General features: G+C 37.4%; 1 protein-coding gene across 1 annotated transcript; it reads right to left on the reverse strand.

The window, feature by feature from the left end:
* Window positions 1-668: 668 nt before the first annotated feature.
* Window positions 669-3495, reverse strand: ved (ventrally expressed dharma/bozozok antagonist). The gene is made up of 3 exons (XM_084745909.1): window positions 3140-3495; window positions 1623-1882; window positions 669-1394 (listed from the first exon to the last, which is right to left on the reverse strand). The coding sequence occupies exons 1-3, from the start codon at window positions 3372-3374 to the stop codon at window positions 1035-1037; spliced, it is 855 nt and encodes a 284-aa protein (XP_084602035.1). The 5' UTR covers window positions 3375-3495; the 3' UTR covers window positions 669-1034.
* Window positions 3496-14458: the final 10963 nt, after the last annotated feature.

Below are 14458 nucleotides of genomic sequence, written 5' to 3' on the forward strand. Positions count from 1 at the left end.
CTTTGTGTTGTCTACCAGTTCTTCAGAGACACAGGATGTCATCATAAACATGGTAAAAGCTGCCAGTCTCCTTCCTGTCCTGCTGCCAGAGGACTAACAAAAATCTTGTATGCACAACACTGCATGAACTTACAAATTATCATGTTTCATCATGAACTAAACTAAGTGCAGCTAAAATTATCAATCAATTAATCAGAAAGATTTGGCATCTACTTTTTGTCATTCTTGTCAGCATTACTGTGCTTCTTGTGTTTGCTTTATGTTCTCACTGGTTAGAGATAACTTAGTTTATCCGTTATATCGACAACAACGTGTGGTCATACTGCTGCAACGTGACTAACAAGGATAAAAATGTACAACCCAGGACTTTGAACACTTTATGTAAATTCCTCACCTTTTGTCAAAACTCGCCATTCTAAGTTCAAAACAAGAAAAAAACGTCAGTAACTACATTGGTGTGGATCTGATGAGAAACTGGTTGGAGGGTTTGGGATGAAGGGTGTTCAGTTCACAGTATTACCTCATGTATCTGTCCAAGAGTACAGTGTCTTTATAGATACATTAAGTGTTGATTAGTGTTGCACACTCAAGTAAACAAGTTCGTCTAACTAGTGTGAACTTACAATTAAAAAAGTTAGTTGAAGTATTGTGGACTCAAAATAAACAAGTTATTTTTACTTTCAAATCTCAACTTTACTTAGTGTTTTTGAGGCAATAAGTTTGCATAATTTTTTAGTACACCCAACTTATTAGAATTTACAGTGTGATTTCACAGTGACATTAATAACAAAAATTTGATAAAACACTTCATAGATTCAGCTTTAAATAAATCCAAACTATACATGAGTTACAAGCAGAGATACACACACGCAGACCATCAGTCATCAGTGTTATTGCACACCACCCTGTTAGATTCACAGCAGGAACTGTGCCTTGTTTCTCAGTATTGATCCTATTAGGATAAAAACAAGAACATTTTTATGTTCCAGAATAACATCAGTTCATTTTGTCTGACAAAATATCTCAGTTTAAAGTCAGTAATACTGAGGGTAAGTCGGGTAGGAGCTCATCAGCGGAGTCGTGGCAGCAGAGGGCAGCATCACTCCTGGGAGGCTGCTGTACTGGTAATAAGAGTCCAGGGGCAGACTGGGGACGCTGGGCAGACTGGAGCTGTACTGGAGGCCGTGTGGATGGACGTAGGAGGCAGCAGCCGGGCCCTCGGGTCCTCCTGCTGCTGCTGAGTGGTACCTGGGGTAGGGCCCCGGTCTGTAGGCCTGGTGCAGCTCAGGGTAATGCATCAGCTGAGAGGCGACGTTCGCCTGACAGGCGTGAGCCAGGGCGTCCTGCACCGACCGCTTCAGTTTCATCCGTCTGTTCTGGAACCAGTTTCTGATCTGAAAACAAGAAAAGTTTCATGAGAAAAATATTTTTCTGTTAGTGAACATCTGTATGGAGGACTAAAGCTGCCAAATTAAAGAAAGCAGTATATAAATGACTGAATATAAACATTCATTTATTTATAAAATATGACATAAAGGGATATTTATTTATTTGCATGAAAATCCCATGATGCACTATGAATGACAACCCTCTCAGTGCATTGATGATTGATTGATTGTTACCTGTTTGTCAGACAGGTTGAGCTTCTTGCACAGCTCGGCCTTCTCCTGCGTTCCCAGGTAAGCGTTCCTCTTGAAGGCTCTCTCCAGGCTGCTGATCTGATCCGCCGTGAACGCCGTGCGGGGTCTCCGCCCTGACGGGGGGGACGCCGGCGAGGTGGAGGCGCAGTCGGGGGGGACCGAGGGGGAGAGGGAGTGACCCCCTTCACTCTCGTACCCGGAGGTCTCCTCCTCCGTCCCGCTGCTGAACCCTGCCTCTGTAACTAAAGAAGAAGAAGAAATCACTGTTAGATGATGTTCAGCTGATTAACATGATGGAAATACACTGTTACTAGTGAGAGAAATGGAGTAGAAAGTTCTACATTTTCTCCTGAATTGTGGTGAAGTAGAAGTAAAAAGTAGCAGAAAATTAAAATACTCAAGTAAAGCACAAGTATTTGAGTAAATGTACTTAGTTACTTTCCACCACTTCAGATAATTATGTTACATCAGTAATTTAGCAAAAGGAACATCGCCATAAATTAACTTTAAAAACTCACAGGAATAATGTGGGTGTAGAATTTAAAAACTATTATCGGAAATCAAAATTAATAATCAAAGGATTACTAAGTTCCAATTTTAGAGGATTTACTAAAAGTGCCAATACCACATGATAAAAATACTCTGTTACAAGTAAAATTCCTGTGTTCAAAATGGTACTTAAGTAAAAGTATCTAAATATAATCAGGAAAGTGTACTTAATTTTCGGTCCACTAATTGTTTCAGCTGTACTTGAATGAAATGTAGGTAAAGTAAACTATCAGATATGTACCAAAAATTTTTTTTAAGTACAGTAGCTTATAAAATACGCTATTTTAGCCAGTATTTATCAGTTGTAAGTTCTTTAGAAACATTTAATAAATGGGTTAATGGGTTCCCAAACTTTTTCATAATCAAGAGCCCATAGATGCACATTTGCCACAGACTCCCAGTGTGAGAGAAGGAATCACCTCTGAGTAACTGATAACTGTATCAATAAAGTCTTCATCATCAATCAGTGATCAAACTAGGACCACTATAAATTATATTAAATCAAAACAGCCCACTCTGTTTCTTTCTGTTTCTTTCCTTTGGTCTTATTACAATATTTGTAAGTGAAAAAAAAACATTTTAATAAATTATTTTGAAAAGCAAGTTTGAAAATCACTGCAGTAACTTTTAAACAAACAGTAATAAATGGTTTATAACACATTATTATGTAGTTGTAAGAAGATGTAACTGTTTAAACACAGTTGTGATGATATAAAATGTCTCTGGAGAAGTTATAATCATTTACTGTTCATTAATAAACACTCAAAGCTTATTATAGTGTGTTATAAACCATTTATTACATGTTTGTGCCAATTTTATGAAGTGGGTATATATCTTTTAACTTTATATAAATGTTCTGTCGACACACAATTGTATTTTCTTGCAAAAAGTTAAAGGCCTAAAATGGGAATACTCCAGAAAAGTACAAGTACTTGAGTAAATAAACTCACCCTGGTTACTGTGAGATGTTTGGTGCTGCAGATTGAATCCTGAATGGAGGCCCTCGTGGTTCCTGTTCTCCTCCTGCTCAGATCCGTGCTCAGACTTCGTCCTGCAGTAGAAACCGGGCAGACTCTCCGAATGTGTCCCACAGGCGGTGGGTCCAGAGACGAGGACGGTGTCCGTCCCTGTCCCTGCAGGCTGGCTGCTCTGGGCCATCCACTCGATAGAGAAATGTCCCCTCATGGCTGCAGAGTTTGGTCCTGAAAAAGTAGATCCTTAAGTTTAAAAAACAATAAAAAAAAAAGTTGTGTCCAGAGTTTGCTGGTGTGTCCTGATGCTGCTGGGAGAGTCCTGTCTGTCCCCTGTCCTCACTGCCTGTCTGTATTTATAGGGGATGTCCCTCCTCATCTCGGACTCCCTGAGCCCAGAGATCAAAGCACACATCCTCCCTCCCTCCTTTAGTTTTCACAACTGGAGTAATTAAGACGTCTCATTCAGTCTCAATGAGGCTGTTACAACAAGGCTCCAGTGAGTCTGGGAAGGACCCCCACCTCCTCCTCCTCCTCCCCCCTCCTTCCTGCCTCCAAAAACAGATAATAGACACACCTCAACCCCAAAGTGTCTGCATCTCCTCTACAGACACATCCAGACTGTAAATACTGTAAATACAGACGTGTGTTTCTGTTTCCACTGAGGACTTTTACAGTTTCAGTCTCTAAAAGAAGCTAAACCGTGTCCTCAGACTGTCCACAGTCCTAATATGTGATTAGTAGGCAGTACATTATAATGGAGGGATTTATGTGGCTTGATGACTAATTAAAGGGATAGTTTGGAGTTTTTGGGGTGTGGTTGTATGAGTTAACTCTCCACAGTCAGTGTATTACCTGCAGTAGGTGGAGGTCAATATGCACCCAGTTTAGAGGAGCAGCAGAAGAACCTGGTGCAGGAAGCTAAGCAATGTACTGCTGTGGACAGGGTCAGCAGCAGTTTAAGTGTACACTATATTCAGAATATTTTCATGGCTTTACTTTGCCACCAGACAGCCTTATTTGATTGGAAACTGCTGCTATATAAGCCAAATATTGCTCCCTGTAAACCAACCAAACTCCATAGTCAAAAACAGCACTTTAACCTCACAGAACTCACAAGTTGTTGGTCTACTGCTACATCCATCTGTTAGTTTGTTTGTGTTCTTGGGTGTCTTTGGTGTGTTAAATGTTTGGTCAGATTGACCAAAGTCACACAATAACACAAACAAACTAACAAATCAAGGCAGCATCTGTTGTGTTCTATGAGGTACAGTTACTGATTTTGCAAACAGAGTTTGGTTGGAGAGAGTGACGAAGTGATTTCATGTTAGAAAAGTCTGTCTGAGAGTAAAGTAAAGCAGGGAAAATCTTCTAAATGTAGCATACACTTAAACTGAAATTGATTTTTAGGTGTCTAAAATACATTGTATTGTATTAATACATGTATTACTTGGACACTTTTTGTTGAACCTCTGTAACCAAACCTACACCTTTGTTTATTTGTAACATAACTTTATTTTATCATCATGTAAAGACAAACTAAGAAAACCGGTTGAAAGTGGTGATGTGTGACTTTCACACAAAATCTCACTTTTGTTTGTTTTTGTTTTTTTTTTAAATAAATTATTCATATTCCAAATGCACAAAACCATGTTGGGGAAAATCACTTTACATGCAAACACATATAAAAGACAAGTAAAGACAGGCGTGTTTCTGCTCTATTTGTGTGTATAAATAGTGAAACAACATTTTTTACAACCTTGAACTGTTCTATAATAATATTTTGAGTGATTGTCTGATATGTTTTAATAGTTTTCTGATATCAAACGATTCATTGATTTATCACAGACATCACTGTTGGCTTTAGGAAACTATAATGAACATTTTTCACTATTTCCATTAGATTTATTGATAATCACTTTTTTTCCCCAAACAGCTGATGATCAAACTCTGAGCCAGTGTTAAACTGCTCATCATGTTCAGGAAGTTCTATAAGGTTGATGACAACATAATGAGCAGTGAGTGGATCATTGGCTAATCCCAGGATGATCCCAGATTAAAGACAAACTGTCCCAAAGTTACTGATGACCTGATGGAAACAACACATCTGACGGGCTTTCAGTTCGTCTTATCTGTCTTTTAACTGATCAGGATTTAAATCGAATGATCCTACAGTGATTTTAAATCAATAATCACAAGAAATACATGCAACTGTGCTGTGAACTTCACACAGTCCAAATCAAACCTTTTGCACTCCTCCATAAAACTGCACAACTTCTTCATCTATTTAAACTTAAACACTTGTCACACTTGTAAATATTGTTTCTACTATTTTACTTTTTAGTTTTTTTTTCATGTGTTTATTATCTATATTCAATTATTTCCTTGCTTTAATCTTTTTCTTTTTAAAAAATATTTTTAAATAAACATTTCTGATTCTGTTGCAGCAGAAAATTAAAATACTTAATTTAAGTACAAACATTTGGGTAAATACAGAGAAATACCTTTTAACATGGCTCTTTTTAAACAATTTACAAACAATAATTTTGCTATAAATTCACTTTTAAGTACTAAATACTCAGAAATATTGTGAAATTAGTTTTGATATACAGTAGGACTATAAAATGAAATAAAGATAAATCCATTATTTGGTCACAATAAATTAAATTTTGTTCTTCTCTTCAGTTCAGGTGACTCAAAGTATAAATATACTCTGAACTTCCTCCGTTCATCTGCAGACATACTGACCGTGTTTCACTTAGAAAAGAGAAATATAGTTTTATGTCGCAGATTTGTTGCTGTTGCTTCTAATTTCTAATCTTCTGTAAAACAACTGCACCATTTATCTAAATATTGTTTAATTAATTTGATAAATACATAAATATTTCAGCCTAAATTTCAGAAATAAAGATGTGGGATGGATTTAAATTTAAGAAAACATCTGTCTTTTCATCCATTTATTTATTCATCAGTTCATTACAAAATATGTAAATATATTTGTATTTGCAGTGGTGGACGAAGTTAATTTACTCGAGTACAGTTTTGATGTAGGCTACTTGTACTTAAGTATTTCCACTCACAATATGGAGGCAAATATTGTACTTTTTACTCCACTACATTTATTTTGCTGGGTAATTTAATTTAAATTTAATTTAATCTAAATTAAACTACCCAGCAGTATGAAATAAATATTTAAAATTAGCTCCATGTTTATCAGCTGCAACATTAAAGTGATGATTAAAATACAATAATATAATATATGTGACTCTAAAATGGGACATTCTCCATGATGAGTACTTTTACTTATATTTTGATGCTAATAATTAGTAATTTGTAGAATATTTGCTTTTCCATGATTTCTTTATTTATGTTCATGTTTAAGAAACAAACATCCATAAATGAAGCAATAATAAATAAAATAAAACAAAATAATAGAAATAATGACCAAAGGAAAAAAAAACTGAAAATAAGACAAAAAAAGTTTTAAATTAAAAGAATACATGAATGATGATGATAATAATTAATGTCACTTTTCTATGTAATAATAAGAGCACATTTAACCAGGCTGGGTGTAAGAAAGTGTTTGACTCAGTAAAGAATCCAAATACTTCTTCCACCACTGAGTATATGTTAAAATTAAGGTGAATTTCAACGTTTATAAACAATTAAAAAGACAAAAATGACCCCGGATGAAGCTGCACTGATACTAAAAGTTGTGTAAAACGGGAGTATCCTCAAGGAAATTGTCTAAAGTACATCAAAAGTGCAGTTAACAAGAGTACTTGAGTAAATGTACTTAGTTACATTCAGTCACACATAATGGAAACCGATGGTTGATCTTTTCTGCGGCGCCTTAAATCATCTTAAACCCATTGTGTGTTTCTCAGTGTTGAATTGGGGATTTGGGGATCAAGTTAAGTGACTGATAACGAGCCGCAGACGATGATCCCACCTGTGAAGTGGCTCATCTCGTCCTCCTCCTCCTCCTCCTCCTCCTCCTCCTCCTCCATGATGGACAGACCTGAGACTGTCTCTGCGCAGGACGACAGGCGCTGTTTTGTGTGCAAATGGTGCGTGGATCAAACACATCGACGATTTTAAGGGATTAATCGGCTCAATCACGAAGAAGCTCCCATTGATAAGATAATAGAGGGCTGAGAGGGGGCCGTGCGCGCGATCCGTGCGCCTCCACCGTGCGTAAAGAGGAGAGGAGAGGAGAGGAGAGGAGAGGAGAGGAGAGGAGGAGTGTTAACAGCTCATTAGGGATCATGAAACACTTCAAAGAGTCTCTCTGCTTTGATACCGACACCTTCAACACGAGACAGAGACCATAAACCTGCTGCTCATATCTGCTGGAGGTGGAGACAATGAAACAACCAGCAGAAGAATCAAATAAAATAACAAAAACAAAATCATGATGTTGTCAAAGCTTCTCAGTGCTCGAATGTAACTAAGTACATTTACTCAAGTACTGCATGAAGAAATTTGAGGTAATCGTACTCTGAGTATTTTGTTTTCATGCCACTTTCTACTTCTACTCCACTACATTTATCTGACAGTTAAATGGAGAAAATAATCAGCAATGATCCTGCTTTTACGTTAAAGGACCAGTCTGTAGTTTGGGGCATGTAGCGGTGAGCTTGCAAAAGAGCCAGTGTTTGGTTTGTCCGTTCTGGGCTACTGTAGAAACGTGGCGGAATCCGTGTAAGAGGATCTGGTCACCGTTCACTTCCACTGTTTGAGATTCTGAAACATTGTTTTCCTGTGAAACTCCAACAGAGTTTTGTGGACTGAAAAACTAAACTTGAGCTTGAGTCAGCGTGAGGATGAGTAATGACTGAATTTTCATTTTGGGTGAACTATCCCTTTAAGTAAAAGTAATATAAAAATACTCCATTACGAGTAAAAGTACTTACTAATCGGCAAAACATATTTCAGAAGCAAATATTTTTCACACAAATCACCCTGATCAGCTTAGAGCTGCTTGACACGTGTTGTTGTTTCCGCGTCCCGTCCTCTCGTCTCTCTGTCTGTATCCGTCCTTCCCCGTCTGTATCTGTATCTGTATCTGTCTGTGTCTGTCTGCCACATCAAAGAGCTGCGAGTCCTGCGTGTCGCGGAGCAGGACGGGAGCTGAGCTGATACCATCCAGTCCACAGACGGAGGGGCAGCGAGCGAGGTGACGATCAGGACCCCTTTGAACTCCGAACTGTTCCAATCACCTGCCTGTTGTCTCTCCGTCAGCCACGTCCAACTGTCTGAGATACTTTACCTGAGTATTTTAATCCACTTTATACTTGTACTGCACAACATCTCAGAGGAAAATGTTGTACTTTTTACCGCACTACATTTATCTGATCAGTGTAGTTTTTCACAGTGGTGGATACTACTTAAATACAAACACTACAAGCTACATTACCAAAATATTACTCAGTTACAAAAAAAGTACATAGAATTTGGTGCAAAAACTGCTCAGAGTATTAGTTACTTTTAACTGTTGATTTCAACACTAACAATCGATTAATCAGTACTAATCGATAAGATACGAAACAAGTTTATTTCCTCACTTTCAATTGTTTTTCTATTTTTTCATTTTTATGTCCTGGTTTTCATTGGGCTGGTTGGAATCAGATCATCTTATTGGCCATAAAAATGCAGATTTTGGATATTAATTCAATTGACTCTTTGCTAAGCCCCGCCTCCAATCATAGCTTAGCTTAGCTTATAATATATATATTAAAAAATATATATATTAGGACTAATTTCCTCACAAAAGTTAAAGGAAGTTAAGGGATAAACACAACAACATTTTATGATTTTGTGTTTATATATTGTTAATATTCTTCTATTATGTATTATTCTGTTCTTTCACTTTTAACATTTACTGTTGTCTGTATGTCGTACTTATTGCGTCTAATATGAGATTTTGTTTTTGGGACAAGTTTGATCAAAGACGTCACGCCAAAAAAAGAGCTGAAAATATCAGAAACTGCTTCAGACATCACCCAGGTGGTACGGAGGAGTATTAGTGCCAAAAGGAAAACAATTTTTTACTTTATATTTGGAGAATAAAGTCAAAATGTCTGTAATATTGCTTATATTATTATTATTGTGTCTTTTTTTTTAATGTCAAGAATAAATTATTTATTTTGACTTTGTTCTGGACATGTAAAATTAAAAAAAAAATCTTCCTCTCATTTTTCCCTTTATGTTTGGCACTAACGCTCTTTTGTAAAGGCGAGATAAATTAAAAAGTTTGGTGAATAAAAAGTGTCAAAAGGGGCAAAAGTTGTGTTTTAAATTTTAGAAAAGATTAGAGAGATTTAAACATTTGGCCAGACGTTACTTTACACGTCAGGGTGGGAGGATATTCACTGTTACCTGCCATAAAAGCTCATGAGCCCTCAGGTGAGCTGCATCGCGGCCTGCAGCTCGGAGATTTTAGGAGAAATTTAAATTTCACAATGTAAAGACCTAAATGCCTCACTTCATCCCTGCGCCCCCCCCCCCCCAGTCCTCCCCACCACCACCATCCATATGATGAGGGGAGTCGCAGCGCCCGCTCGTCCACCAGGACCAGTCCCGCTGGCCCCATCAAAGCCCCGGGAGCCTTTGATGAGGTTGATAGGGATCAATGGGACAGGGGAAGAGGCCTTAACTGACTGTGTTACAGACGGGGCGGGCAACTGCTGGAGACTGCCGGCGGTGGAGATCAATGATTATTGGGCGTCATCAGCACCTTCATCTGCATAGAGGAATCCATTCAGCATCAGAAACAGACTCATTTTAACTCGTCTCTTAGCTCCTGTGTGCTAAACTGCACCTCCGTTAAAGGAAAAGACCGCTTTATTATTTCTTTTATTGTTACCTCTGAAGGAGGCTGATGTAAGGTTTTGTTTTTTTTACTTTAAGGAAGAGAAAGTATAAAATAGATTATGTTTTTTTCTCCCTTGTTATTTCTACTTTATTTGTAATTTTACTTTTCATGCTTTTCAATGAGAATGTTTTTAATTTATTGTTTGAATAAAAACTAAATAACTTTTAAAAAGTTCTTAAAATGTCATATTTATTTTTGTAAAATTTAGGATGCACTCAGCGGAAAATCTCTTACAATGCTAGTTAAAGTTAAACATTCATAGTGATTTATAACTTGATGCCAAAGTGACAACAGTGTTAAAAAGAAGCCACATAAAACATTATGAATGCTGAACTTATAATACATTATGCCCACCACTTATAATACTATACTAAAGCTTTATACATGCATTATAATGTCCAATGAAAGTGCTTATGATGCATTATAGACATGATCGTGCCAAAACAACAACTTTAGTCAGTTATAGACACATAAAGAACTGCTTTAACATATCATAACAGATGTACAGTGCTGTCAATTTACATGAAGCTCACCAAGTCTTGCTATAGTGTTTTATTGATGTTTATAAAGCATTATTTCAGAAACTTAGAAGTCTTAAATCGTTATGAATCATTATGTCTTTATAAGTGGCTAAAGTCATTGTACTTATTATCTGCTGATGATTGTTCTTTCAAACACTGTTGTCTCTTTTTCATGGAGTCATGTCTATAATGCATCATAAGCACATTCATAAGACATTATACATTTAAAATGCTGTCTGAAACCAGTCATAAATGAGTATAATCACATATGAAGTCTTATAGCAAGGTTTATAAAGTATTATAAGTAGTGGACATAATGTATCATAAGTTCAGCATTCATAATGCTTTATAACACCATCTTACAGTGCTGTCCTTTATAAGACATTCATTTTCAGAAACTGTATAATCTGTTATGATACGTTTGAGCAGAGCTTCAATTTTTTTTCTGTGTCTTCATAAGTGGCTAAAGTCATGGTAGTTATAATGTGCTGTGAAACCCAGGATTCAGATTTGTCTTTCAAACACTGTAATGCATTATAATGACATTCGTATACTGTGCTAAGAAAGCTTTATGACACTCTGTATACATTTTTCTAATCATGCATGACAACTTTTAACAAGGTTTATTAAGTTTTATAAGTGGTGGACATAATGTAAGCTCAGCAATCATAAACATCATACAAATGCTAATAACCTTATACCTGCTGTGTATTATAACAAATTATACATTTTAAGTGTCTGAAATCCAATCATGTCTTATAAAACTTTAATAATATGTTATAGCAAGGCTTTTTGAGTCTTTTGCATAAGTCTATTGTTTAATGTTTATGAATGCTGAACTTCGAAAACATTATGTCCACCACTTATATTACTTTATAAACCTTATCATAAGTTGTCGTGCATGATTATTAACATTAATAGAATCTTATAAAGCCTTTTAAATGCATTATAATGCCTTATGAATGTGCTTATAATGACCTCATTATGACCACCATAGGACACATAGAGAACCGTTATCCATCATAACAGATTAAAAATTCTAAGTTTGTGAAACAGAATGTCTTATAAATGTCAATAATACACGATAGCATGACTTTGAACTTTATACAAGTGAGGGCTCTGTATATGGTTCATAGCGATTATAAGATGTTTATGAATGCTAAACTTATATTACATTATGACCATCACTTATAATACTTCAGAAAACATGTTCAAAGTTTTCATGCATTACTATAAGAGTTAATAAAGAGTTTCATAAAGCTTTTTTAATGCATTATAATGTCTTGTGAATGTGCTTATAATGCATTATAGACATGACCTTCATAGAAAGTGTTACAGATGAGTTTTATTTGGCTCTGACTGTAGAATTTTATCTGTAAAACACAGATGGAGACAGACAGCGAGACCAAAGGAGACACTGGCTCAGAGAAGCAGAGATCTGAGCAGCACCAGGTTGGGACATGTGTCCCCTCTGGTCTCCTGTCAGGGCCCGAGGTGGAGGGGTGGGGGGCCGAGGCATGGAGGGGTGGGGGCCGAGGCATGGAGGGGTGGGGGGCCGAGGCATGGAGGGGCCGAGGCATGGAGGGGTGAGGGCCGAGGCATGGAGGGGTGAGGGCCGAGGCATGGAGGGGTGGGGGGCCGAGGCATGGAGGGGCCGAGGCATGGAGGGGTGGGGGCCGAGGCATGGAGGGGTGGGGGGCCGAGGCATGGAGGGGTGGGGGCCGAGGCATGGAGGGGTGGGGGGCCGAGGTGTGTTTGTGTCCATAACAGAGCAGCAAACAGGCCCATTAGAGATGAAAGAGTCTGAATGGAGCCAATCAAAGACGAGCCCAGCAGGAGACCGTTACCCCACAGACAGCAGCAGCCTGAGACTGGGGCCGACGACGATGAATGACCCCTCATCATGGATAAGGAGCATTTAGACACACACACACACACACACACACACACACACACACAGAGTCAGGGTTACTGTCTGTGTGTTCACATATGTTTCTGTCTTTCAGATATTTACACACTGAGTCTGGTGTTTGAACACAAAAGACAAAAACAGACGCAAACAAAGATCACAGATTGAGCAAAAAGCCTCAGAGTGAAAAAAGTAAAATGTTACCAATAAACACAAGTTGGCGTTTTAAAGGGCCAGCTCACTCAAATAATACAAAACAAACAAAAACTAAAAAAAACTTAAAAAACTAATTGTTTTTTGTTTTTGTTTTTTTTGGTTGCTGTGTTTGTATTAACTGAGTTCACTCTTCCTTTTCTATTTTCATATGTTTATATAAACTACCAGCGTAAATTCTAGACATTATCAGATGGATGAAGGAGTGAAGGGGCTGCTGGGAAGTGTGGGCAGATACAGAATGATGCATATGTGACTTGCATCTGTAAAAAATATTTAGAAAACAAACATAGATGTGGTTTATTAACTCCACCACGGAGATGATCTTTTCAGAATTGTTTGTTTGTTTGTTTCATCAGCAGGATTATGAAAAAAAAAACTACTGGCTCAACTTTCCTGAGATTCATATTCCACATCAAATGATGATAATTCAACTGATTATTGTACACTGGAATTAAAACTTCGCCTGAGTGAAACAGAATACATTAAAAAATACATTATGTTAAGTAAATATACATAAATTATGATGTTGTCTTTACACAAACACACTCGTTGTTCTTTTAATATTTTGTCAGGTTGAAAAATTGTTAGGAACCACACTAATATTGCTACTGGTTGTAAATTCCTTTCTTTCATCAGTTTGGGCAGATTTTTGAGAAATTACTGAGCTGAAAAAATTTAAAATCAAACCAACCAGACAGTTCTGGACGTCATTAGTTTTTTTCCAGGAGCTATTAAAGTCCTTCTTTCACAAGTGAAATAAATTTACATTTCCATAAAGGAGCTCCTGTCTGTTCTCTGTTCTCACAGACTGGAAGTCTCCTCGGCGCGGGACGACGTCACTCTCATGTCTCCTTCTCCCTCAGAAACTTTTGGTTCACACATACGGTGTTAAAAACAGCCACGTGTCGACGGTGATGCAACAACATAAAATAAAACTCGCATTTCTTCCTTATTCTGCGTTTATTTCATTTTATACAGCATGTTTCATTCATGTCACGAGGCTCACCTGTCTTAAATTTGAAAATGACAGTTTGTTTTTGTTTCATTTTGAAGAAAATACCTGTAGAGGAAGAAGTGTGTGTGTGTGTGTGTGTGTGTGTGTGTGTGTGTGTGTGTGTGTGTGTGTCATGTCAAAGGGAGTGGATGTGAGAGGAGACAGAGGTGTGAGGACTGACGCTGCCTTTGATGTTAAACTGGTATTTAGAGGTTAATGAGGCTGTTAGGAAGAGGTGAAGGAAACGCCTTTAAGTTCACACACACACACACACACACACACACACACACACACACACACACACACACACACGGGAAATGTATGCGCAGCTCTTGAGAGTCCTCTGCTGCTAATGAGGATCTCTGTTCCATCAAGACAAGAAAGTATCAGGAGGTTTATTTAGATTATTACTCAGGATTTAATACGAGAGCTGCTGTGAAAGAAGTTTTAAGACTCTTGTGAGTAAAAGTAGCACTGAAACTCCACTGAAGTACAAAAGTATTATAATCAAAATGTACTTTCAGTGGCAGAAAGAGAACTGAAAATCTGTTCCACCTGTTTTCACATGTTTGGATCTATTTTTCAACTGACAAGATTGTGATCAATATGTCCTGGTTTTCATTGGTCCGTTTGTGATCAGATCACCTGATTGGCTGCTAAAATTCAGATGAAAGGTTTGGATGTTGATTCAAGTTGCAACTATGGGTGTTAAAGTAACTAAGTAGATTACATCTTATAATGAATACTTAAGTACAAGTAAAAGTACAGACTTAAAAACATT

This window comes from Lutjanus erythropterus, chromosome 20, assembly GCF_056507025.1.
Source record: "Lutjanus erythropterus isolate fLutEry1 chromosome 20, fLutEry1.hap2, whole genome shotgun sequence".
Taxonomy (NCBI): Eukaryota; Metazoa; Chordata; class Actinopteri; order Lutjaniformes; family Lutjanidae; genus Lutjanus; species Lutjanus erythropterus.

Bases quoted from the DNA above. Each gene is read 5' to 3' on its own strand.
- ved (XM_084745909.1), bottom strand. From the start codon at position 3,374: ATGAGGGGACATTTCTCTATCGAGTGGATGGCCCAGAGCAGCCAGCCT. The intron at 1,883-3,139 runs GTGAGTTTATTT...CTTCTTCTTTAG, and splicing joins AACATCTCACAGTAACCAGG to TTACAGAGGCAGGGTTCAGC. The intron at 1,395-1,622 runs GTAACAATCAAT...TCTTGTTTTCAG, and splicing joins TCAACCTGTCTGACAAACAG to ATCAGAAACTGGTTCCAGAA.